The sequence below is a fragment of the Eptesicus fuscus genome, chromosome 2, assembly GCF_027574615.1.
Source record: "Eptesicus fuscus isolate TK198812 chromosome 2, DD_ASM_mEF_20220401, whole genome shotgun sequence".
In the NCBI taxonomy this organism is placed as follows: domain Eukaryota; kingdom Metazoa; phylum Chordata; class Mammalia; order Chiroptera; family Vespertilionidae; genus Eptesicus; species Eptesicus fuscus.
In genome coordinates this window covers 8888652-8915994 of record NC_072474.1, presented here as the reverse complement: position 1 = coordinate 8915994, position 27343 = coordinate 8888652, and the positions used below count along the sequence as shown (strand labels likewise).

The 27343-nt window shown below is 40.1% G+C and overlaps 1 protein-coding gene across 1 annotated transcript in view; it reads right to left on the bottom strand.

Moving 5' to 3' along the window:
• The window catches only part of MIS18BP1 (MIS18 binding protein 1), a 53903-nt gene extending 27201 nt beyond the window's left edge, over positions 1–26702 (bottom strand). The window contains exons 1-9 of the mRNA XM_054725431.1: positions 26177–26702; positions 21757–21864; positions 18237–18715; positions 16026–16099; positions 11770–11900; positions 4444–4531; positions 3158–3312; positions 835–986; positions 253–349 (exon numbers count right to left, since the gene is read on the bottom strand). Coding sequence (XP_054581406.1) covers positions 253–349; positions 835–986; positions 3158–3312; positions 4444–4531; positions 11770–11900; positions 16026–16099; positions 18237–18715; positions 21757–21864; positions 26177–26702 — 1810 coding nt within the window. The remainder of the gene's footprint in view (positions 1–252; positions 350–834; positions 987–3157; positions 3313–4443; positions 4532–11769; positions 11901–16025; positions 16100–18236; positions 18716–21756; positions 21865–26176) is intronic.
• Positions 26703–27343: the final 641 nt, after the last annotated feature.

Here is a 27343-nt window from a genome sequence, read left to right as displayed (position 1 = left end):
ATTATGTTAAAATATTTCAAATACTAAATTTCTACTTATCCTATATAATAAAAGGATAATATGCAAATTGTCCCCTTGACCGGGAGTTCGACCAGGGGCGGGCCCGGCTGGCCAACCTCCCATGTCTCTTCTCCCCGGACAACTCGGCCCGATGGGCCCCGACTGGAGTGGGGCGGCCAGAACCCCACCCGTGCATGAATTTGTGCAACGGGCCTCTAGTTACAAAATAAAACAATAATAAGGATATATTACCTTGCTTCTGACTTTTAATTATCTTTTTACTTATGCTTTCACAATTTTTGAGTTTCTTTGAAGATAACTTCTTATATTCCCTTTTTCCAATCAATTCCTTTAAAATCAAAAGATAACTTTTTACTATAACAAATACTACCTGTAAACATGACTGCAAGCATTTTCACAATATGAATCAAGCACACAAATTTCTAGGTACTTACAGCTTATAGAAATTTCATTAGCAGAGGTATTCAAAGCTTAAGCTTTGGAAGCACCACGTGGGTAACCCACATTCTCACATCTTCTTTACTGATTTAGTACTATCATTTAAAATGTGCATGTGCATGCTTGCACACAATCTCTCTCTCTCTCTCTCTCTCTCTCTCTTATTTAAACCTTACTCTATAGCTAAAAACTTTGTTATTCTTGCCTGCACTTTTCCAGTGAGACACTAGGAAAATAAATATCAAGACATTTACCTACTATGTCTAAACTAATAAAAAGCAATACTTAACAAAGAGAATGCATGATTTCTCATTTGGTCTCGAACCTTTTCAGTAGTATCATACCACCACTGTACAGTATTCAGTAAAAGCTTACCTGATTAGGTAAGTCATATTCTCCCCCATTTTGAACAGTATTCTTTATTTGGTCATCTGGGAAGCTTAATGGTGGTTTATTTTGAAGATTACTCTGGCAAATGTTTAATTCTATAGCTCCTGGCAATGTACTGTGTTTACTCTTCTTCAGTTCTATGAGTACAAAGATGGAGATTTAGATAAATGATTATATAAAAGTTAAACTGCTCTTCCCCATTAAGAACTCACTTTGAAAAAGCCTAATCCAATGTCACAAATATCTGTTAAATTTGATTATGACATAAAGCAATTTTAGTTGGACAGAATCACTCTGCATAGGGCCATATTTTGTTCAAATCACTTTTATTCTCTTAAAAAAAAGAAAGAAAAAATGGACTGTCATATTATTCCTTATTATGTTTTGAATCTCCTTTGCCACATCTAAACCAAAAGGGAAACATTAAACCATTTTGTAAATAAAAATTCCTTTTCATCCAAACTCTGTACTAACTAAACAGGAAGTGAATAACTCTATTTCCCTTATATTTCTTCATGTATATTGAATTCTTATGTTTCAATTAATTTATGTATACCAATGTATAACTAAATCCATGCTAATTAAAATTATAAGCAAAACCAAATTATATAGTATACAATATGGGCTTAAGAAACAGTTATTGAGCTAAAATTCTAGATAAATTAAAAAGGACTCGTAAAACTATAAACATTTTTATTATTATTTTAGAAGCTGTATTTGAAGATACATAATGGATGGTCCTTCCTCTGAGATTATTACAGTATGGTAAAGAAGGCTATTATAATAGATCACCTATAATATATTCTGGTTAAGTATAACAGACATTAAGTATTTTAATACAATACTATGACATATAAATTATAGCACTAAATATGCAAAACCACATTTTAGGTAAACCACACACACAATCACATCATCTTATATTATCCCTGATTAGCGCCTTTGCATACCTTTAGTTGTTTAATGTTAGACGTGGTTTTGTTTTATTTCAGTGGTTTTCTCATAAAAAAAAAGACAGCACTAACCAACACCACTCAAAATAACTTATGTAATATGAGGACACACAATGTCTTAACATTTTCACAAAACAAAGTTTTAATAAATCACACTAGAAAAATGATATACCTAAAAAAAATCCACTAATATTGTCCCTAACCTGAGCTTCCCAAAGGGGAGGCATCATCTCATCTTATTCATTTCTAAGTTGCTAACAGCTAACAAAGATCAAGGTTCATGGAAAGTGCTTTAAAAATATTTGCTGAATTATTTTATTATAGACACAAGGGCATGTAAAATAGTTTACCAAACTTTAGCATTTTACATTTGTATCTTCAAACACTTCACCAGTAACATTCACAATTCAAACATTTATGAAAAACACTGCTTAAGATCTAAGACTAAAGAAGATTAATAAATGATAAAAGTGAGATATACGTTTAAGAATTTTAAATTTAGGAGTAAAAAAGTATATAGCAGTTGCTATAGCCCCAGGACTCCAGAATACTGAAGATGGTCTAGCAAATGACAAATATTTTAAACTTACAGGCAAATAGGATGACTTTTGAAAAATGAGGAAAGGTTGAGAAGAAACTGGAAGAGTGACTTTTAGCTAGCTCTGAGCAAGCAGTCATCTACATATTTATCCATTCCTTTGTACCAGAAAGGACAAGCAAAATTACAAAGGAGGGCCCTATGAACACAGGGAAGTGGGGTGCAGTGGGCGACTTATACTCATACGGTGCCATGACTTTGGTAGAAGCAATCCTGTAAAGCTCTTTGTTACAAGGTCAAGGTAGAATCGACAGAAATTTATGCAACAGTTCTAATTAACTTTTTATTCATCTATATTTTCTAGAAAAGGCTGTGAAGCAAATTATAGTTTTGGCAAAGAGGTGACACAGAACAGTTTTGCCAGCTACCTTTATAGCAATGGTCATTCAAATAAACATGCCATTACCTCCATAAAAACAAACTGGTATTGTCTATTAACGAGAATAAAATTTGATACAAATTAGGCATATTTAATATACAGGTTTGAGTTAGGTTAGCAGCCTAAATACCTTGCGTCTAGGAAACTAAAAGAACCATTATCTTTCATTGATATATTTATCAGATTAATTTAAAGGTAACATTTAATGAAGTAAGTTGAATGCTAACTGCTTTGTAGTTTTTCTTCAAGTAGTGAAAACTCAAAAATTTTAGGACCAGATTAGAACTCAAGACTATATGCACTGTAAACAATTAAACAATGTGGGGTTCATGTAAGAATATACCACTATACCAATAGAGAAGAAAAGAGCAAACATACCCAAATGGTTACAATCAAGGTCATTAATGGTGCTGGTTCTTTGGGGGCCATCTGTTTGGTTTACTCCTGCATCATTTTTCATTGATTTTCCTATGTCAGGCACAAATCTTCTACTTTTCTGTTTTTGTCTGGCCTTTTTCTTTTTTTCACAAGCCCTAAAAACATACATTATATTCCCTCTAATGTTGGTTCCCCAAAAAGTGAAAACAAAGAACTAAAACCCACAAAAAAATGAAACTCTCCTATGACCTAACCTCAATCCTAAATATAATAGTACTAACTCTAACCCTAACTATAACATACCAACCCTAAGCTTAACTCTAATCCTAACATTGTTCCTAATTTTAAACCTAATCCTAACCCTTACCCTAAAGCTATCCACAAACCTTACTCTAATTATAAAACTAACCCTAACAATAAGCCTATAATTCTAAAACTTAACGCTAAACCGAGCCATCACCCTAACCCTAATCCCAAATATTACACCTAACCTTAAAACTAACCTTAGCCCTATCTAATTTTTAAACTAACCCTAAACCAAAGACTAATCCTAAACATAACTAACTTTTAGCCCTAACCTTATATCTAATCCTAAAGCTAACTCTGATCATAATTTTGAACTCAACCCAAACCCTAACCTAATCTTTAACACTAACACTATACCAAAAAAATAAATAAAATTCCCTTAGCTAAAGTTCTTCACCATAGTAAAGATTACCTTTAATCTTACATAATTTAAGCTTTCATGGCTTCCACCCCCTTTCCCACAAAAAACTCAAGTACAATATAAAGTTTACTGAAACATAGCCACGTTCATTAAGGCACTGACTATGTTGCTTTTCCTCTACAAAGAGTTGAAGCAGTTGCAATAGAGCATGCCCATAAAAATACTTACTATCTGGCCCTTTACAGAAAAAAATTATCAACCCCTGTTTTGTGACTAGTTAACTGACATCACTCCATCCCCTATGAGTTCCTTAAGGGCAAGAATTAACCAAATTCTCCCTTGTTTTCCCCAGTGCCAACAGAGGGAATGAATGAAAGAAAAAAGGACCACGAACTTCAGACTCTTGTTTAACAGCTATTTGACTCTTAAAGGGTAGAATAAGGATGACTCCTTGAAATGTCCAAGGTTTTATTTTCCATAAAAGAGAAATTAAAACCACTGCATACTGGTTATATAAGTATACATTTTTAAAAGCTCACCTAAAATGGATGCATTTTATCAAATGAAAATTATGCCTCAATAAAATTGTTTTTTTTTTTAAATATAAAAAGTACTTTACCTTAATTGTTCTAGAAAAGTATCAATGTGCTCTTTCCAATTTTCTGGAAAGCCAAACATAAACTTCCTTATGAGATAATATGGATAACCTATGTAATAATAAACAAACAAAATTATCTAAAAACCTAGAATTTTGAAGACATGACATTAACTCATTAAAAAAATATATATATATCTATATACTTATTGTTTACTATGTGCCAGGCAGGCACTATTAAAGATACAAGGATTCAGCAATTAACAAAACAACCCAAATCCATACCTTCATGGAACTTGCCTTCTAGTGTGAAACAGAAGACAAACCAACAAGTAAAATATCTTGTTAGATGGTCATTGATGCTATGGAGAAAAATTATGCAGTTGAGGGGGAACAGAAATATCAGTGTGTTCATGCAGACAGCATCTTTAAAAAAGGATAGTCAAGCCCAGCTGGTGTGGCTCAGTGGTTGAGCGTCAACCTATGAACCAGGAGGTGACGGTTTGATTCTCAGTCAGGGCACATGTCTGGGTTGCGGGGCTTGATTCCCCTGGATCATGTAGGAGGCGGCCAATCAATGACTCTCATCATTGATGCTTCTGTCTCTCTCTCCCTCTCCCTTCCTCTCTGAAATCAATAAATATATATATATATCTATTTAAAAAAGGATAGTCATAAAAAACTAACGAATTTCAGAGGGAAAGCGGGAGTGGGTGGGGAGTAATTAACCGGGGAACTTATATGCATAGCCCATGCACATAGACAATAGAGTGGTGAAGGCGGTCAATGTGAAAAACAAACAAACAAAAGGGGATATTTGTAATACTTTCAACAATGAAGATTTTAAAAAATAGGATAGAGATATTCTTACTGAAATAGCATTGAAAACCTAGAAGGACTTGAAGTAAGCCACATGACAATATGAGGTTAAAACACTGGAAGCAGAGAGAACAAAACAAAAGGCTGCCTTTGTAGAACAAAGTGACCTGTAAAGTTAAAGTGTAGTGAGGAGAGACTAGTACCAGGAGGATACTCAGATGGGTAACAAAGGGAGTGGGGGAGCACAGGAGATTATAAGGCCTTGGAGTCATTTTACAGACCTAGTAGTCTCTTACTTTGAGTGAGAGAGAAAGCTATGGAAATGCTATGATCAGAGGAGCCACAGGAATTGACTTTAACAGGACTGTAATAGCTGCTATTTTGAGAAGAGTCTATGGAAGTATAAGGGGAAAAACATGGAGACCAGTTAGGAGGTTATTGCAATGACTCAGAACAAGAGAGAGGTCTGGACCCCAATGGTCAGCAGAAGCCTAGGTTCTGGATATATTATGGAGATAATACCAACAGGACGTACTGACATATTAATGTGTGTGGGAAAGAAATCTAGGATTTAAGGATGTCTCCAAGGATTTTAGCTAGCCACTGAAAGAGTGGAAAGAGGGGGAAGTCTATACATTAAGCAGATTTAAGGGAGAAGATCAGGTTTTAAATATACAGTCATGCACTGCATAAGGACGTTTCGGTTAATGATGGGCTGTGTGCATATATGCAGATGGTCCCATCCTACCTAATAAAAGAGTAATATGCAAAATGACCATAACTCCGCTACACCCACCAGCCACACCCACCAGCCAATCAGGAGCAGATATGCAAATAAACCCAACCAAGATGGCTACAGCCAGAGAGAGCAAGGTTTCCCAGGCAATGGAGGAAGCCAAGCTTTCCACCTGCCCTGGCTGGCCTAGGCCTCCACTCCAGGCTACAAAGTTTCAATTATAGAAGGTGAATTAACCCCAACAGAAATGGCTGCCGGCCACGGAGCGAGCAGGAGGCTTGGCTCCGCTCCAGGCTACAAAGTTTCAATTGTAGAAGGAAAATAAATTCCAGATACCAGGGCCTCCGCTTGCGTTGCCAGGGGGCATGGCCTGCCTGCAAACCACCACAGGCTCTTCACTCAGGCCGCCCCACACCCCAAGGGAACCCCCACCTGATCCGGGACACCCTTCAGGGCAAACCAGCTGGCCCCCACCCCTGCACCAGACCACTATCCTATCTAATAAAAGAGTAATATGCAGATTGACCATCACTCCAACACACAATATGGCTGCCCCCATGTGGTCAAAGATCCTGCCTCCATGTGGACACAAGATGGCCACCACAAGATGGCCAGCAGCGGAGGGCAGTTGGGAGGCACCAGGCCTGCAAGGGAGGGCAGTTGGAGGCAATCAACCCTGCAGGGGAGGGCAGTTAGGAGTGACCAGGCTGGCAGAGAAGGGAAGTTGGGGGCAAACAGGCTGGCAGGGGAGCAGTTAGGCATCAATCAGGCTGGCAGCGGCGTGGTTAGGGCAGGCATCCTCAAACTACGGCCCACGGGCCACATGCGGGTGTTTTTGCCGTTTTGTTTTTTTACTTCAAAATTAGATATGTGCAGTGTGCATAGGAATTTGTTCATAGTTTTTTTTAAACTATAGTCTGGCCCTCCAACGGTCTGAGGGACACTGAACTGGCCCCCTGTTTAAAAAGTTTGAGGACCCCTGGGTTAGGGGGTGATCAGGCTGGCAGGCAGAAGCGGTTAGGGGCAATCAGGCAAGCAGTTGGGAGCCAGCAGTCCTGGATTGTGAGAGGGATGTCCAACTGCCTGTTTAGGCCCGATCCCGGCAGTCGGACATTCCTCGAGGGGTCCCAGATTGGAGAGGGTACAGGCTGGGCTGAGGAACACCCCCCTCCCTCCATGCACGAATTTCGTGCACTGGGCCTCTAGTTAGATCATAATGGAGTTGAAAAATTTGTATTGCCTAGTGACTTTGTAATTGTCATGACATCAAAAAACGGGTATCACCTAGTGACATTGTAGTGTCATGATGTCACAGTGCAATGCATTTCTCACAGATATTAATAAAGAATAAGGATGTAAAGAAAGCTTTTTTCTTTTTTTTTCTTTATTGATTACTAGAGGCCCGGTGCACGAAATTCGTGCACGGAGGGAGGTTGTCCCTCAGCCCAGCCTGTACCCTCTCCAATATGGGACCCCTTGAGGGATGTCCGACTGCCCGTTTAGGCCCAATCCCGTTTAGGCCCTACATCTAAACGGGCAGTCGGACATCCCTCTCACAATCCAGGACTGCTGGCTCCCAACTCTTGCCTGCCTGCCTTCCTGATTGCCCCTAACCACTTCTGCCTGACAGCCTGATCACCCCTTAACCACTCTGCTGCCAGCCTGTTTGCCCCCAACTTCCCTCCTCTGCCGGCCTGGTCACCCCTAACTGCCCTCTCCTGCAGGGTTGATCACCTCCAACTGCCCTCCCTTGCAGGCCTGGTCCCTCTCAACTGCCCTCCCTTGCAGGCAGGGTGCCTCCCAACTGCCCTCCCTTGCAGGCCGGGTGCCTCCCAACTGCCCTCTCCTGCTGGCCATCTTGTGGTGGCCATCTTGTGTCCACATGGGGGCAGGATCTTTGACCACATGGGGGCAGCTATATTGTGTGTTGCAGTGATGATCAATCTGCATATTACTCTTTTATTAGATAGGATAGAGGCCTGGTACAGGGGTGGGGGCCAGCTGGTTTGCCCTGAAGGGCGTCCCGGATCAGGTGGGGGTTCCCTTGGGGTGTGGGGCGGCCTGAGCGAGGGGCCTGTGGTGGTTTGCAGGCTGGCCACGCCCCCTGGCGACGCAAGCGGAGGCCCTGGTATCTGGAATTTATTTTCCTTCTACAATTGAAACTTTGTAGCCTGGAGCGGAGCCAAGCCTGGGGCTCCCTCCGAGGCGGCCGGTAGCCATTTGTGTTGGGGTTATAATTGAAACTTTGTTGCCTTAAGCGGGTGGGCCCGGCCAGGGTGTGCGGAAAGCTTTGCTTCCCCTGTTGCTGGTGGCAACCCTGGCCTGCTCTCTCAAGCTCCATTCTGCCGCCATTTGTTTGAATTTGTTTACCTTCTATAATTGAAACTTTGTAGCTTGAGTGGAGGCTTAGGCCTGGCAAGGGCAGGCAGAAAGCTTGGCTTCCTCTGTTACCTAGGAAACCTTGCTCTCTGTGGCTGTAGCCATCTTGGTTTGGGTTAATTTGCATACTCGCTCTGATTGGATGGTGGGTGTGGCTTGTGGGTGTGTTGGAGGTATGATCAATTTGCATATTTGTCTATTATTAGATAGGTAGGTATTACATAAATGTCCTCACCCTCCCACTGTCCCCCCACCCTCCCCTCACTCATGCCCTCACCCCCCCTGTGTCCACTGGTTAGGCTTATATGCATGCATACAAGTCCTTTGGTTGATCTCTCCCCCTTACCCCCACCCTCCCCTACCTTCCCTCTGAGGTTTGACGGTCTGATTGATGCTTCTCTGTCTCTGGATCTGTTTTTGTTCATCAGTTTATGTTTTTTCATTATATTCCACAAATGAGTGAGATCATGGTGGTATTTATCTTTCTCTGACTGGCTTATTTCACTTAGCATAATGCTCTCCAGTTCCATCCATGCTGTTGCAAATGGTGAGAATTCCTTCTTTGTTACCGCTGCGTAGTATTCCATTGTGTAGATGTACTACAGTTTTTTTAAATCTACTCATCTGCTGATGGGCACTTAGGCTGTTTCCAAATATTAGCTATGGCAAATTGTGCTGCTATGATCATAGGGGTGCATATATCCTTTCTGATTGGTGTTTCTAGTTTCTTGGGATATATTCCTAGAAGTGGGATCACTGGGTCAAATGGGAGTTCCATTTTTAGTTTTTTTGAGGAAACTCCATACTGTGCTAAAGAAAGATTTTTAAACAGCTGTATAATGTGCTTGTGTTTTAAGTTAAGTTATTGCAAGAGCTGAAAGTTAAAAAAATTAAAAAGTTTAGAGTTGAAGTTACAGTAAGCTATGGTTAATTTATTGAAGAAAAATATTTTCTTATAAATTTAATGTAGCCTAAGTGTACAGTGTTTATAAACTTTACAGTAGTGTACAGTAATGTCCTAGCTTCACAGTCACTCAACACTCACTCACTGACTCACCTAGAGCAATTCATCCTGTAAGCTCTATTCATGGTAAATGACCTACACAGGTTACCATTTTTTATCTTTTATACCATATTTTTACTGTAACTTTTCTACAAATCTAGATATACAAATATTTATCATTGCATTACAATTGCCTATAGTATTCAGTAGAGTAATGTGCTGTATAGATTTGTAGCCTACGAGCAATAGGCTATGCTATACAGCCTAGGTGTGTAATAGGCTACACTATTTATGTTTGTATAAGTGCACTCTATAATGTTCACAACACGAAACCACCTAACAATGTTTTTTCATAATGAATCCCTGTCATTAAGTGATACATGACTACATTAAGTTTGAGATGCCTGTAGACATCCTAATGGACATGTCAAATGGGCAGATGGAAAGTGAGTTGAGTGGCTAGAAGAGTATATAAATTTGGCATTTGTCACCACATAGATTAATATGTAAAGCCTCAAAGAAATCAGCATAGTACTGAATGTAGAAAAAGCCCTAGTCTACCCCATTATTAAGAGGCAAAGAAAAAAGAAAAACGAGCAAAGAAACTAAGAAGGAACAGGGAGTGAGACAGCATGAAAATCAGAATATGGTATTTTAGAAGCCAAGTTAAGTGTTTCATCAACAAATGACAAGTGCTAGAGAGGATGTGGAGAAAAGGGAACCCTAGTTAGTATACTGCTGGTGGGAATGCAGACTGATGCAGCAATTATGAAAACAGTACGGAGTTTCCTGAAAATATTAAAAATGGAACTGCCATTTGACCCAGTGATCCCACTTCTAGGAATATGTCCTAAAAGAAACCCAAAATACCAATCAGAAAGAATATATGCACCCTATGTTTATAGCATCACAATTTACAATAGCTAAAATCTGAAAACAGCCCAAGTGCCCATCAGTAGATGAGTGGATAAAAAAGCTGTGGTACATTTATACCATGGAATACTATGCAGCAATAAAAAAGAAGAATCGCTTACTCTTTGAAACAGCATGGAGGGACCAGGAGAGTATCATGCTAAGTGAAATAATTCAGTCAGAGAAAGACAAGTATCACATTATCTCATATGTGGAATCTAAGTAACAAAATTAACTGATGAACAGAGTGAATCCAGAGACATGGAAGCATGGAACAGAGTGAGGAATCTCAGGAAGGCAGGGGAGGAAGGGTAGGAGATAATCAACCAAAGATTTGGTATGCATATACTGTATACATGGCCCATGGACACAGACAATGGGATGGAGGCCTGGGTGGGGGGACAGGGGCAGGCTGGTGAGGGTTAATGGGGGGGAAAAAGGGGACATATGTAACACTTTCAACAATAAAGAATTATTTTTTTATCTGAGCAGTCTACTTTAAATTTATGATTATTAGCAACAAATTGTGGTCCTTAATGCTACTTGGTATCCTACCACATTTCTCCATTCACTCTCCCATTCTCCATAATGACTACTTCATATATTTTTTTTAAATATATTTTTATTGATTTCAGAGAAGAAGGGAGAGGGAGAGAGAGAGAGAAACATCCAAGTCAACCAATAGAGCATTATTAATGTCAGGCTTTTACAAATGTCATATGAAGTTTGGATATCATTCTAAATTTAATGGGAATCCACTGAGGTTTAAACAAAGCATCTTCTGGACCTGAGTATCCATGGTCAAGGGCACATGCCCTGGTTGCGAGCTCGATCCCCAGTAGGGGGCATTCAGCAGGCAGCCGATCAATGATTCTCATCATCGATGTTTCTCTCTCTCTCTCTCTCTCTCTCTCTCTCTCTCTCTCTCTCTCTCTCTCTCTCTCTCTCTCTCTCTCTCTCTCCCTCTTTCCCTTCCTCTCTGAAATCAATAAAAATATATTTTTAAAAAATATATGAAGTAGTCATTATGGAGAATGGGAGAGTGAATGGAGAAATGTGGTAGGATACCAAGTAGCATTAAGGACCACAATTTGTTGCTAATAATCATAAATTTAAAGTGGACTGCTCAGATGTGGTTTTCTTCAACCCTATTAGCTGTGTGCAAGTCACAGGCAGAAAATTAGATTATACCAAGACCGGGGCTATGCAGGGCAGGTTCAACTAAGTGAGGACCTAGGGAGTTACATTATATTCTTATAAAGCAATTCTTCCCAAATAAGGAACACTTCACTTAATTAAAACAATAAATAAATAAATATCACTGGACTTATTTAAACTGTCAAATAATTTTACATAATGTGGTCAATTCTGTTTTTAATTTTTAGTTTTAACTGATTCACGGTTTTAAAACACCTAATTAAAAGTAAAAAATTATATTAGTATTAGAAATATGGTTAATTCACTTATTAAAATGACTTATCAATTAATAATGAGTCATTACCTGCTTCTTTCATGGAAATCCGGTCTATCATCCCTTTTAATATATAAATGTTGCCTGATAATGTCTTAAGTTTGTTGTGTTCAATCCGTTCTACAATTGCGTTACTGTGCCAATAGATATTAGTGACATCTCTAGGAGAAAAAAATAGCTTAGTTAAGGCCAAAATATTCACAGAAGTCACAATGGATATAGATAAGTATATCAAACTATAATAGAAAGTAATAAATTTGCATTCCAGCTACATTAACAATATTATATTCCAACCAGAGGCCCAGTACACAAAATTCGTGCACTGGAGGGGGGGGGTCCCTCAGCCCAGCCTGTGCCCTCTTGCAGTCTGGGATCCCTTGCTCCTTACTGCCCGACTGCTCACTGCTCCTTACTGCTCGGTACACTGCTCCTTAGCGCTGCCGCGGAGGCAGGAGAGGCTCCCGCCACCGCCGCTGCGCTTGCCAGCCGTGAGCCCAGCTTCTGGCTGAGCAGTGCTTCCCCTGTGGGAGTGCACTGACCACCAGGGGGCAGCTCCTGCGTTGAACGTCTGCCCCCTGGTGTCAGTGCACATCATAGCAACCTGTCATTATGGTCATTCTGCCGTAAGGGTCACTTAGGCTTTTATTATATAGACTAGAGGCCCGGTGCACGAAATTCGTGCATGGAGGAGGGGGTGTCCCTCCACCCAGCCTGCACCCTCTCCAATCTGGGACCCTTTAGGGGATGTCTAACTGCCAGTTTAGGCCCAATCCCTCTCACAATCCGGGACCGCTGGCTCCTAACCACTTGCCTGCCTGCCAGCCTGCCCCTAATCGCTTCTGCCTGCCAGCCTGATCACCCCCTAATTGCTCCCCTGCCAGCCTGATCACCCCCAATTGCCCTCCCCTGCCGGCCTGATTGCTCACAACTGCCCTCGTCTGCAGCAACCTGCCTCCTCCGCGCAAGGTGGTGGAGATGGCGGGACTGGCTTCCTCTGCACTGCATGTAGCCAAAGGACCCCCAGGCCTCACGGCGCAGAGCAGCTGTTGGGCCCCGCCTCCACTGTGCAAGTGGCAATCTTGTGATGACATTGCACGAGGGCGTGACGCAACCTGGACTTTTATTATATAGGATTATAAACATTTGAGGGCCAAACATTGCAGCAGAATTCAACTACTTACTTAATGTGATTTCAGAGCACCAGTATGTATAAAATACATCATTAGTAAGGAAGCAGAGAGTATCTCTAAATATCTGGTGTTGACAATATTTGCAATTCCATCCTGATGCTAAGCTTCCAAAGAATGATTTCCTAAACCACTTCTTGGGGCCTATACTGTGTTAGCTTTCATGCAATTTTATAGTTTGGATCATCCACGCTTATGGATTTTCAATCCTCACTATACAGCCAAATGTTTTTACCCTCCTCTTTGGAAAGTACCAAAAGGAAGTTCCAGGGAAAAAACAAACTGCAATATCAAATCATTTACCCATAAATCTACTCTATATTTCCTCAAATGAAGCTAAGGATAAATCTATATATATCTATATATATAAAAGGCTAAAGTGACCAACCGTCTGTCCGGTACATATGACGCGAACTGGCAATCTATATATATATAAGAAACCAGCTACCGTAATGGCCGTAACAACCTAACAACCGGTCACTATGACGCCCACTGTGGCCAGTGAACCTGCCCGATCAGAGGGTGAGGCTGGCCGGCCAACCTTGCGGCCCCTCTCTCCCTGCTGGCCTGCCCCTGATCGAACTCTCCCACCCGGATCAAGAGTGGGGCCGGCTAAACGCTCCCTTCTCTTCCCCCCAGTACCACCCCCAATCAGCCCACCCCACCACGATAGGCCCGCCCCTGATCGCACCCCCCCACCCCAATAGGGCTGGGCGGTCAACCTCCTGAAGCCCCTCTCTCCAGCTGGCCACGCTCCCGATGGTCCCCCACCACCCTGATCAGGCTGTAGCCCCTCCCCCCAGCCAGCCCATCCCTGATCACACCCCCCCCACCCCAATAAGAGGCAGGGCTGGGCGGCCAACCTCCTGCAGTCCCTTCCCCTGTAGCCCCTCCCCACAGCTGGCGGGCCCCTACCACCCTGATCGGCCCACAGACCCTCCCCCTGCTGGCCCCACTCCTGACCGCCCCCCGCCACTCCAATAGAGGGCAGGGCCGGCTGGCCAACCTCCTGCAGCCCTTCCCCACGCCTGGCCCCACCCCACACCGGCCCCCCCACACCGATCAGGCGCAGGGCCGACTGGCCAACCATCCACGGCCTCTCCCTCAGGCCACTGGTCCCCGATCAACACCCTCCACCCCATTCAGGGGTGGGGCCAGCTGGCCCACAGCCCACAGCCCCTCCCCATGGCCACCCCCACCCCCAACTGGCACCCCAACCCCAATCGGGGGTGGGGCCCGCCGGTCAATCACCCTTGGCCCCTTCCTCCAGCTGGCCTGGCCCTGATTGGGCCCTGATCAGGGGCGGGCCGGTCGGCCAACCTCCTGCCATCTCCTCCTCCCAACAGGCCCAGCCCCAATCCACCCCGATTGGGCCAGGCCAGTCAGATGAACCCCACCCATGCACGAATTTGTGCACTGGGCCTCTAGTTTAAAAATAAACGTTTACTCACGCATGCAGTTTAATCAATTTATCAGTCATTGTTTATATCAATGTTGTTTTTATATCATGTTTTTGTTGATTTTATATCATGTTTTTGTTGTTTTTATGTCTTTGTTGTTATATCATGTTGCTATTGTCTATTAATCAATTTATGTATTATTTTCATATACATCTTACTAATTTTCTTTCATCTCTGACACTTCTATTATAGAGAAAGGGCAAACCAGCAATATTAAAATATTTCTTCTAATTAATTTCCTTTCAATGTGCATGAATCCGTATAGTATAAAATATAATGAAATATGAAGATGTATTAGATAAATGTTGAACATTCTCCAATTTACTAAATAATTAACAATAAACATACTAAATTTAAGTGTAATAATGAAATTAAGTTCTATACATTTGGTCAAATGGTACTAAATTCATATATTATACCTTAATACGATATTACTTCTCATCCTGTTTTTTTTTTTTTCTTTAAAGTTCGGTTCTCAAGTTTTAAAAATATAACTCATTTAATCCTCAAAATAACTAAAAAAAAAAAGTAGTAGTATTATTATCACCACTGTACAGATGAAAAAACTGAGACTGCCCAAGTCATACAGTCAGTAAGCAGCAGCAATAGAATTCCAACCAAGGCAAGCTACACTGCCTCTTGGATATTCAGAAAATGGGCACACAGCAGGCAGAAATGGAGTGGGCAAGACAGAGTTTATATACTCAACTTATAAATTTCCAGGCCAGTACCTTTGAATAGTGATATCCTGTGTTGTTTTAATTACGTGTTGTTGTTTTTTATACAAAAAAAATTTTTTTAAATCACTAAGATATTGATTTTGAAGAATAGGAAATGGTGCTAGTAGATTAGCAGAATTAAGCAAAGCCCTTACCCAATAATGCTTTCACTTTAGGGAGAACCAGAAAGTGCCCTATTTTAATATGTAGCTGTATGACAAAGTTTTAAAATAATTTTGATTCCTTGTCTGAAGCAATAATTTATACCTGGTTATCCCAGATATAAATTTAGATGTGAGACCCTGAATTAAAATGCATGTAAGTAAATATTAACTAACCAAATGTAATTAAGCAGCAAATACCAGTCAACTTATTAAAACCTCTGGGGAAAAAATAAAGCACTGTGTATAAAACTTTGAGCTGTCACTATTTTAACCTTTTGCACTTGGATGTCAAGTGTGACTCAACACGGTTAGCATTAGAATAAAGGTATCGAGAAAAAAGCAAGCGAGTGCAAAGGGTTAAAAATAACCTATAAGGCAAAAATAAGAAAGCTGGTTACAATCAATATATAGTCATTTTACCGTTTTTGCTTTTACTTTGCAACCTAGACAGTCTTTGTTTATTGATCATGCTTCGCCTTTTAAGCTCTTATGTGTCTTATTTTATTAAAAGAATATTTAAGCCCGGCTGGTGAGGCGCAGTGGTTGAGCATTGACCTGTGAACTAGGAGGTCATCGTGGTTCAATTCCTAGTCAGGCTATGGGCTCCATTCCCAGTGGGGTATGTGCAGGAAGGCAGCTGATTGATGATTGTCTCCCATCATTGATGTTTCTGTCTCTCTCCCTTTCCCTTCCTCTCTGAAATCAATGGTAATATATACATACATATATATATGAACATTCAAATGTTATACTTACATCAATTTTCCTTCTACGCATATAGCAGTATTATTGTTGATGATTTTAATCATCCATTCCTGTAGCCGGACTACCTATTAAACATAAAATAAAGTATATATTTTCTGCATTACTTGTAGCATAAAGCATTACAAAATCAATTTACATTAAATTAAAAGAAAAAACTCATAAGCAATCCAAATGATTCCTTAGTGCTCATCTATATAAAAATCATACTCTATTTTAAATAGCAATAAGATAAAACTCTTGTAAACAAAACAGAAATGAATGGCGAGAAAGACTGCGCTGAAATCTTATTGCATAGTTTCTTTCCAATCCAGAATCAATTATACTTTAAATATTCTTATTATCTAATATCTCAATCCCTGGGGGGAGTGGGGAGGGGAGGAGGAATCACCTAAAATCCTAAGGTAGTCATTAAAACATTAAGTCCCACCAAAGACCCAATAACTTGGAGAAAAGGGGTTAGTTGTGTAATATACATGTATGTCACCATCACTCTTATTCCTAAAAACTCACAGCACATATTTTTTCTTTACAAAGTTGATTTGAAGTTGCATTCAATTTCTTATAAACTATAAAGGTAATTGCTAGGAATCTATATTTAACAGCATTCTATTCCAAAGCAAAATCTGAATAGCAGAGAATTCCTTATTTTAGGACAAGTAAAATTCTATTATAAGGAAAATTTCTGTGAACATCAGTGGTAGGAAATTGTTTCTATTATGTAACAATTTAACACTGAACTAATTCTGATGAGATATGTAGCCAAAGGTCATAAAACGACTAATTTGGCCGAAACCGGTTTGGCTCAGTGGATAGAGCGTCGGTCTGCGGACTGAAAGGTCCCAGGTTCGATTCCGGTCAAGGGCATGTACATTGGTTGCGGGCACATCCCCGGTGGGGGGTGTGCAGGAGGCAGCTGGTCGATGTTTCTCTCTCATCGATGTTTCTAGCTCTCTATCCCTCTCCCTTCCTCTCTGTGGAAAATCAATAAAATATATTAAAAATAAATAAATAAATAAAACGACTAATTTGACAAGTCATTTACTTTATATATAAAATTATAAGTTTATATATAAAGACATTCTCCAGTGGTAATTTATGTTGAGTCAGAAAAACATGTTAAAAATGGAACAGTGCTGTTAGTTACTGTACTTCACATTTATGTTCATTTAAAAAATTATAGGTAGGATTTGGGGAAGAGGCAATAAAATTCTTTCTACTTTCACATTGGGAACTACCTGAGACACGTACATCACATAAGTAAAAATAAAAGTTAACACTAGATATTGTCCCAAGCACTTTAGATGCATTGACTCAGATTATCCTCCTAACACTGAGAGATATTAACTTCATTTTATAGATAAAGAAACTCTGTAAGGTCTAGTTAAGTAATATAAATAACTTGCCCATGTCACACATAGCTAGTTAGTGGCACAGATGGGTACTAAATTGGAATTCTGGCTTTAGAACCCCATACCATATTGCTTATATAGAATGTCAAAATATTCATTCAGCAAATATTTGTTGAGCTCTATATGATGAGGCTGGTTATCTCCAGGAATTGAATTATGTACAGTTCTGTAAACCACATAAAGGCTTAGTGTTTTCTCTTGAGATAAGAAGTTACTGGAGAATTTTGAGCAGAGAATGACATGATTTAATATTTTAAGGAGCTGTTGGGTAGAAATTGAGGACTTCATAAAGACCCTGGCTTCTGTCTGGAAAATGCCCACCATCATCCTTTTAAAAATTAATGGACAAACCTTTAACAACTATAAACTTAACCTTTTATCTTTCTCCTTGAACTTATTGTTCCATTCCAGTTTCTTCAGCAAATGTCCTAATGTAACATAGTTTGATGGTCTGAAGTCTTTATTGATCAGTTACTTTACAACAGAAAAAATTCTCAAATCTTTAGGTGCTATACGTAATTCCTTTCTCTTGTTATTAAAAGTACCCCAAGAATCAGGGAGGGGGAAATTAAAAACAGGAATAAAATCAGTGTTCATCCCCATAGGGAGTAAGTAAATAGTTGAAGGCTATGCAACTAATAATCAAGCAAGGTAAGACTTAACACCTGGGCCTTCTTGCTTTCAACCCACTGCCTCTACATTAAATAGTAGTAATGAGAGAACATAAGAGCTCAAGCTCTTAAAGAATGGGGATAAAAACAAAAATACATATCTGCCTTAAAAGTTTTCCTACCTTATTATTTTTAACTCCATTTGTAGTAGTTTGGCATATATTTGGAAGAAGCTTTGAAGTGTGTCTTTTTGATCCCTGAGGTATTGTTACATTAAACCCTGGAGTTGCAAGTACAATTTTACATGTGTCGTTTATAGAACCTGGAAGAACAGTTTCTCTGGGCACTGTTTTCTCATTTCTTCCCTTAATTTCCTGTTGTGAAGTCCCTTTTATTCTGACCTCATTATCAGAAATCATTAATTGACTGTCATTTTTAACAGAAACACAGTTAGTATTGAGAGTCTCAGTAGTAGTATTTTGGGATTTTTCATAGGTAGAGTTAATGTCTTCTAAAACAAATGTGTTCTTTTTGAACTTAGTGGTTGCAACTGTATTCTCCTTTGAAAGAATCTGTTTTGCCAACTGAGCTCTAGTTAATGCTCTGTTGGAGATTCCTGCAGCTGAAACATTTTCATGTTCTTGGTTCAGAATTGGAAGCTCTGCAAAAAAAAAAAAAAAAAAACACAAAGTCAAACAAAATTTTCAGAAGATTCATATGAAATTAAAAGAAAAACAGGAAAATTTAAAACTTAATATTAAAAAGAAGTCTTCAGAGAGAAACCAAGATGACAGCATAGGGAAACACCTGAAATTGCTGCCTCACACAACCACTTCAAAACTACAACTAAAAGACAAAATAAACATCATCCAGAACCACAGGAAGGCTGGCTGAGTGGAAACTCTACAACTAGAAGGAGAGTGAAAAGCACACTGAGACTCAAAGGAGCTGCGGAAGTAAAGTGCAGAGGTACAGAGGCACGCGCGGAAAGGGCTGGCTTTTTCAATTATGAGGGAGACACAAGCTCCCGACTGCTCTGAACTCCAGTTCTGGGCAAGACTCTGGAAACCCAGACTCATACAGGGAGAAACTGGACTGTCTGGCTTCGGGCAGAACTTGAGGGCGGCTTTCTCTCAGAGGTGCTTGCAATGATTACCAAGGGACACTGAGAACCAGAGGCCTCTTAGGGCAGGGCTGACGGGAAGCCATAGCTGTTTGCTCTGCCTTGATGATTCCCTGAGACCCCGCCCCATCCAAGCTGTGGGCAGAGGCTTTTGCATATGAATGGCCTGGCCCTTGGCAATCTAAAATTACCTAACATACTGCAGCTGGGTCAGAGAGCCCCAGACCCGCCAAAAGAAAGCCCAAGGCCCCACAGCAGCTTGCACTGCTTCACAGCTGGGCCTCATCTGGGCACCTCCAAAACCCAAACAATGAAGAGGAATCTGCAGATCTCTCTGTAGCTCCTGCTGGGTGGCCTCAGGCAGAGGCTAAATTTGCACCTCCTTGGAGATCCAAGAGCCAGTGTACCCAGGGGTCAGAGTGGGACCATCCAGATTACAACTCCTCAGATCCATAAGGGAGACACTCAAGGGGCAGACTCAGTGAGCACCAAAGTCCCACTGAAGCAAGTCTTGCCCCATAAGGGTGTCTCCAGCACAGAAGTTCTCCCAGAGTAGACACAGCTGATCTTCACAGCCAATTGGCCTGAAGGTCAATTCCTCCCAGTGATACCAACAACAATCAAGGCTTAACAACAACAAGACTGTGCACAAAGCCCACAAAGGGGTGCACCAAGAGTGTCCACCTCAGGTAACTGGGGAGGCTGAGCCACTGGGCCCTATAGGACACTAACACACAAAGCCACTCTATCAACTCAGGGAAGCAGCCAAAATAGGAGACAAAGAAACAGGTCACAAATGAAAGAAATGGATGAAAGAAAACTACTGGATATAGAGTTCAAAACCACGGTTATAAGGTTAATCAAGAATCTTCTAAAAACCGACGATAAATTAGTGAGACCCTCGAGGATATGAAAAAGGACCAACTAGAAATTAAGCACACACTGACTGAAATAAAAAATAATACACAGAGATCCAACAGCAGACTAGAGGATCGCAAGAATCAAGTCAAAGATTTGAAATACGAAGAAGCAAAAAATACCCAACCGAAAAAGCAAAAAGCAAAAAGAATCCAAAAATAGGATGATAGTGTAAGGAGCCTCTGGGACAACTTCAAGCGTACCAACATCAGAATTATGGGGGTGCCAGAAGAAGAGAGAGAGCAAGATACTGAAAACCTATTTGAAGAAATAATGACAGAAAACTTCCCCGACCTGGTGAAAGAAATAGACTTACAAGTCTAGGAAGCGCACAGAACCCCAAACAAAAGGAATCCAAAGAGGACCACACCAAGACACATCATAATTAAAATGCCAAGAGCAAAGACAAAGAGAGACTATTAAAAGCAGCAAGAGAAAAACAGTTACCTACAAGGGAGCACCCATATGATGGTCAGCTGATTTCTCAACAGAAACTATGCAGGCCAGATGGGAGTGGCAAGAAATATTCAAAGTGATGAATAGCAAGAATCTACAACCAAGATTACTCTACCCAGCAAAGTTATCATTCAGAATTGAAGGTCAGATAAAGAGCTTCACAGATAAGAAAAAGCTAAAGGAGTTCATCACCACCAAACCAGTATTATATGAAATGCTGAAAGGTATTCTTTAAGAAGAGGAAGAAGAAGAAAAAGGTAAAGATCAAAATTATGAACAACAAATACATATCTATCAACAAGTGAATCTAAAAATCGAGTAAAAAATCTGAGGAACAGAATAAACTGGTGAATATAATAGAATCAGGGGCATAGAAAGGGAGTGGAGTGATAATCCTCGGGGTGAAAGGGGTGTGGGGGGTGAGGGAAGAGACTGGACAAAAACTGTACACCTATGAATGAGGACGGGGGTGGGGGTAAGGGCAGAGGGTGGGGGGGTGGGGGAACCGGGTGGAGGAGAGCTATGGGGGGGGGGGGGGAGGAACAACTGTAATAATCTGAACAATAAAGATTTATTAAAAAAAAAAAGAAGAAGTCTTCAGGTTAAGAATACTCTACCCTCCTGCCCAGTCTTTCTGAGTGCTTCTGCCTTTTATGATTTAACTACAGGCCCGGTGCATGAAATTCATGCACTCGAGGGGGTGGGGGAGGCTGTCCCCAGCCTGACCTGTGCCCTCTCACAGTGTGGGATCCCCATGATCGATCTCCCCAAAGAGGTAGGCCCTGCCCACCTAACTGGGGCTCCTCGATGGATTGCCCCAGAAAGGTAGGCCTGAGCCGGGGTACCCCACGCTAGGGTTTCCACCTCCACGGCTCCGCTGCACGGAGGCGGAGCCGCCGGGACCCCCAGCCTGGCCACGTTTTGCCGCCAGGACCCCAAAACTCGCCTCTGCGGCTCCACACACACGCACACATGCCCACTGCACACGCAGCCTCCTGGTGATGGATTGTTACGGTGTGACGGCATGAGGGCATCACAGCATGAGGGCATGATGGCCACATAGGCTTTTATTAGCATAAAAGCTTTGACTGTAGATCTTTCATCCACAGTCAAAGCTTATTGCCTACACAGGGAAAATAATTATCTAGAACATTTAACAATACATTCAAATAACAAACCAAAAAAGAAAACCAAAAGCACTTTACCGTAAGTTAAATTGTGCAGAGGCGCTTTCTTTGCTTGTTGACATTGAATCTTTGGCTTGACTGGGAGTAAAATATTTGATGGTTCTAGAGGAACTTCTTGGACTGAGGTTGAGATTTTTTTTAAAGAAAGAAGTTGAGATGTGTTAGTCACTGAGAAGGAAAAAAAATGCCTTTTAAAAATATTTAAATAAACACTTAGGTTTAGTAATGACCAAATATAGGCACATAGACTTTTATAACATATTAGTTACATAAGTTTTTTTCCTTCATTATTTTCTCATGCCTTCAACCTATTCTCTATACTTACATTATGCTGAGAATTTTTTTAAAACCTCCTTTCAATCCTTTTTTAAAAATATATGCTTTTTAAATTGATTTTTAGAGAGGAAGGGAGATAGAAACATTGATGGTGACAGAGAAACACTGATCAGCTGCCTCCTGCACTCCACCTACTGGGGTAGAGCCCATAACCTGGGCATATGCCCTGACCGGGGCTCATGGGTCTACACTCAACCACTGAATCACACTGGCAGGCTGAGAAAGCATTTTAAAAAATGTCATGTTACATCTTGCCAGCTTTAGACAAAAATATACTACTGAACTTAGAAGCCTAGAGATCTGGAATAAAATCAGGTATATATAATATATGAAGTACCATCCAGTTTTGAAAAGTCTGCTTCTGGCTGCTGTAAATTTCTAAAATATGAAAGAATAGTTGACAAGTTGTAACTTATACTTTAAAAATCAAAATGATGAGACTCAATAATAATTTATACCCCTTTGACAGCTCTTTAGCAGATCTTCAAATACACAAATCTGGTAGGCTTATATAAACTAAACAATAAGAACTTTGAGTATTGCTTACATATTATTCTGCTATACCTCCTAGAGCATTAAACTAAATTATTTTATGTTTAATTTCAAATATTATACTTGAAAAAAGTCAGGAGTGAATATGCTTTAAGTGTGCGACTTTGGCCTTAGAATCATAATATGAAGATTTTTTTTTTTTTACAATTTTTTAATTATTTCAGAGAGGAAAGCAGAGGGGGAGAGAGAGCTAGAAACATCAATGAAACCTAGCTGGTTTGGCTAGGTGGATGGAGTATCAGCCTGTGGACCAAAGGGTCCAGGGTTCGATTCTGGTCAAGGGCACCCACCTTGGTTGCAGGCTCCTCCTTGGCCTGGGCCCTGGGCGGTGTATGTGCAGGAGGCAACCAATCGATGTGTTTCTCTCACATTGATGTTTCTCTCTGTCTTTCCCTCTCTCTAAAAAAAATAAAAAGAAACATCAATGTTGAGAGAGAATCATTGATTGGCTGCCTCCTGTACACCCCATGCTGGGGACTGAACCTGCAACCTGGGCATGTGCCCTGACCGGGAACTGAATCATGACCTCCTGGTTCATAGGTCAACGCTCAACCACTGAGCCACGCCAACTGGGCTATAAAGATTTTATTATAATGACATGCTATAAAAGGATAAATTTCTATTTAACTTATTCTACTGGAATGGCAGGGCAATGCAGTAAAGAAAAGCAGATAATTTGATCAAATATAACATGCTGTTTATAACCTGGGTCATTTATTTGAGAGTCCAACATCCATGCAGAGGGTCTCTGAAACTACATACAAAATTTGTGTTTGTATATATGTGTCTTTTCTGGGGAAAGAGTCATCAGAGTCTCAAAGCAGTCAGTTACTCATTTCTTCCTCTAATTCCAAATTACATATAAAATGTGCTTTAATGTGCGTATTTCCCTTGCTTCTCCCTTTTCTCCCAGGCTGTATGAGAAACAGACTATTTTGTGTACTCCCCCACCTCCAGCCTAAGCTCACCTAGAGAACTCTTTTTGTGTCAAAATATATCACTGTCTTTGAAACACAAAAATGCACCCACAATCTACTGTATAGTAATTAAGACTGTGGGCTTTCAAACAGATACCTGTATTTAATTCTCAGCCCATCATTTATTATCTGTGACACACAGGGTAGATAAAACCTCTTTGTAAGTTCCATTTCCTAGTCTACTAAATGAGCATCTACCATATCGTTTGCTGAAAGGGCTACCCCAACTACTTTTGTCTTTCTCTCACTTCATCCTATTTAGCAAAATTACAATCCTGCTAAAATCCAACTCCTTGCCTATTCCCCACCAGCACCTATACAGTTAATAGGGCAAGAGGAATACTCACAACCATACTGATTGGTCTTATTTAAATCCATGTCCACAAATCTCAGCTAGGTTCTTAATGTTGCCCAGAAAATTAAATTTAAGCCTAGACCATTCACTCTTCCAGTCTCCTACACTATTCAAACTTCCATACCTCCTCAAATTTCAATACCTGTTTCCTATACTCACTCACAGCTGCTGACTTTACTTCCTATTTCAGATTATTTCTAAAGTAATACAACACTGCCTACCTTCCTGTTTGATTGATGATCTCTTTATTTTCCTAAATCTCCACTTTAATTTATTATTATTATTATTATTATTTTGTGTGTGTGTGTTGTGTGTGTGTGTGTGTGTGTGTTAATCCTCACCCGAGGATATTATTTTTCATTGGTTTTTTAGAAAGTGGAAGGGAAGGGGAGAGATAGAGAGAGAAACATGGACATGAGAGACACATCGATTGGTTGCCTCCAGTACACATCCTGACAGGGGCCAGGGATTGAGCCTGCAACTGAGGAATGTACCCTTGACCAGAACTGAACCTGGGACCCTTCAGTCCACAGGCCGATGCTCTAGCCATTGAGCCAAACCAGCTAGAGATGCCAAATCTCCACTTTTAGATTTTATTCTTTCTCAGCTACTGAAGGTATCAGACTTCTAATCTCAGTTTTTCCTTCCTTACTGGATTATTTCCAACAGCATACAAAAATGTTATTTCACCAATCATTAAAAACAATAAAATCTTTTAATGTCATATTTCTTAGCTCCTCTCAAAAAGAGTTGTCTACATTCACCACTGTCAACTTCTGTCTCTACTCTCTCTTAAACCCTCTTGTATCATGTTTTTGCTTCCATCATTCCACCAAAACGGCTCTAATCAAAGTCTCCAATGACCTCCACATTCTTAAACCCAATGGTCAAATCTCAGCCTTCATTTTACCCGACTAATTTTGCAGCATTAGTTTTGATGTCTTGGCTGCCAAAGTATCAATCCTAATTTTTCTTCTTCCTTATCTTCTAAGTGGCCTTTACTACTTTCTATCCTTTATTCTAACTTCTAAATTTTGGGACTCATTATTGAATATTTTCTCTTTCTACACTTAATCCTTGATAATCTCATCTCATCTCATCTCATCTCATCTCATCTCATCTCATCTCATCTCATCTCATCTCATAGTTTTAAAAACCATTTAGGTACTAGTAATTCCCAAATATATTTTTCTCACTTGGACTATGTCCTTTAATTCCAACTAATTTTTTTTCAACAGCCTAATTCACATCTACACCCAAATTTTCAAAAGACATGGAAATTCACATGACAAAAATGACTGAGATCCTGATCCCACTTCTCCTTCAATCTGCTTCATTTCAGATAAATCACCACATCTTTCCAGTTGCTTGGGTAATAAAAACAAAGCCAAACAACAGAAAAAAACCACTCTACGGAGTCATCCTTTATAACCTCTCTAACATTCCACACCCCATATGGGCTAATGTGATTGGCTTTTCCTTTAAAATATATCCAGAATCAACCACTTCTTATCTTCACTGCTACCACTTGGATCAGCCAACACCATCTCTCACCTGGATTACTGCAATAACTATTTCAAATTAACAGCCAGAGTGATATTTTAAAAACATAAGTCAGATCTTATCATCCCTCTACTTAAAACTTCCCAATGGTTCCCTATTTTGCTCACAATAAAAGCCGAAAAATCTTACATTCACCTATTAAGGCTCTACATTATCTGACCCTCTTATTTATCCCCACCTCCCCAGCTCTGTACATTCATTCCATGATACATTAATCTCATGGCTAGTCCTTGAATTTGTGAGGCACACTCCTGAAATAAGAAATTTCAGGGCATTTGTACCAGCTATTACCTGTCTGGATCATCCTTCCCCATTCTCCAAGATACCTATCTGTATCTATTACCTTCTTCATTTTTTTAAGCTCAAATGTCACATTCTCTTGGAAGCATATCCTGACTATCCCACTGAAAATTACAACCTACTCTAACTCTCCCTATCATCCTTACTCTGCTACGTATTTCTTTCCATAGCACTTCTACTATACCATAAAAATTACCTACTGTATCTGATCCCCACCACTTGAATGTGAATTAGCTACAAGAGGGCAGGGATTTTTGTCCATTTTGTTCACGGCCGTATCCTGAGTACCTAAAACAGTGCTAGACACAATGAATAACACATTATAGCTTTTTAACCAACACATAATATAACTAACCTCTTAATAAGCTGTTTTCTGATTTAAATGATTTGTTGTTTTCCTTTTCTTCACAGAGGTAGGTATGCTGCAATACTCTTTTCTCAGCTCCATTATGCATAAAAATTTTGTTACTTTCACTTTTTGGTGATGCTTGTTCTTTCTTATTACACATTACCTTCTCTTTCATTCTTTGATATACTTTTCCTGGTGATTCATAGTTTGCTTTATTTTTTAATCCATCCTTATTGGGCTTTATAGCACTGATATCAATATTAAGAAGACTGTTAGAGGTGCTAGGCTCTGCTAGCATGGTAGAATGAAATACATTTCTATCTTGAAAAAATGTCATTTCTGAGAGTTGATTCTTTTTCTGGTCATTCAATTTTAAAAAGGAGTTCTGATATTTCAGCAAATCTTTTACAGGAGTAAGTGTCCCTGAAGGAATGCTGTCAAAAAAGACTGCATGAATGGGCATATTTCTCCTTTGAGAAGATGTCTCTGAGGACAAGTGAATTCCTGGATGTTTTGAAGGTGTTGTAATCATCTTGATAAACAGAAGCAACAAATTTCCTCTATCAAAAAATTTACTTAATCACAGTTTTCAGGACAGATCTTCAGCAGGGGCCCAGAAGAACCTGTAATTCAATGTGAAATCAAACTTTATCAGGTTTTGGTGCAGAAAAACTTAAGTTTGCTTTCCATAATAACATTATACTAGTTAAAAGGTTTAATTGGTTCATAATAACACTGGATAACCTGTAGCTCACAAGTCAGTGTAGTCCCATACACCAAAAGTTTTCAGGTTTGATCCCAGATCCAGGTGCTTACAGGAGGCAATGGATATCTCTCTCTCTCTCAAAACATATCCTCAGGTGAGGATTGGTTGGAGGGGGGAAGGGGGGGGGAGGCGGGCGGGATTTACCAAAACATCTACTTAATAGCTCTAAGAATTGAATTTCGAACATCTGTTTTTGAAATTTACTTGAACCTAAAGTCCTATAGGTTCCCACCTAATATTAGCATCAAAAAGCATTCAATGACTCTGCATATCTACACTAATAAAAGAGAAACATGTAAGTTGACCATACCTTTGCAACACCCACCAGCCAATCAGGAGTGAGTATGCAAATTAACCCAACAAAAATGGCAGGTTAATTTGCATACACAGGCTCCAAGCGGCTGGGG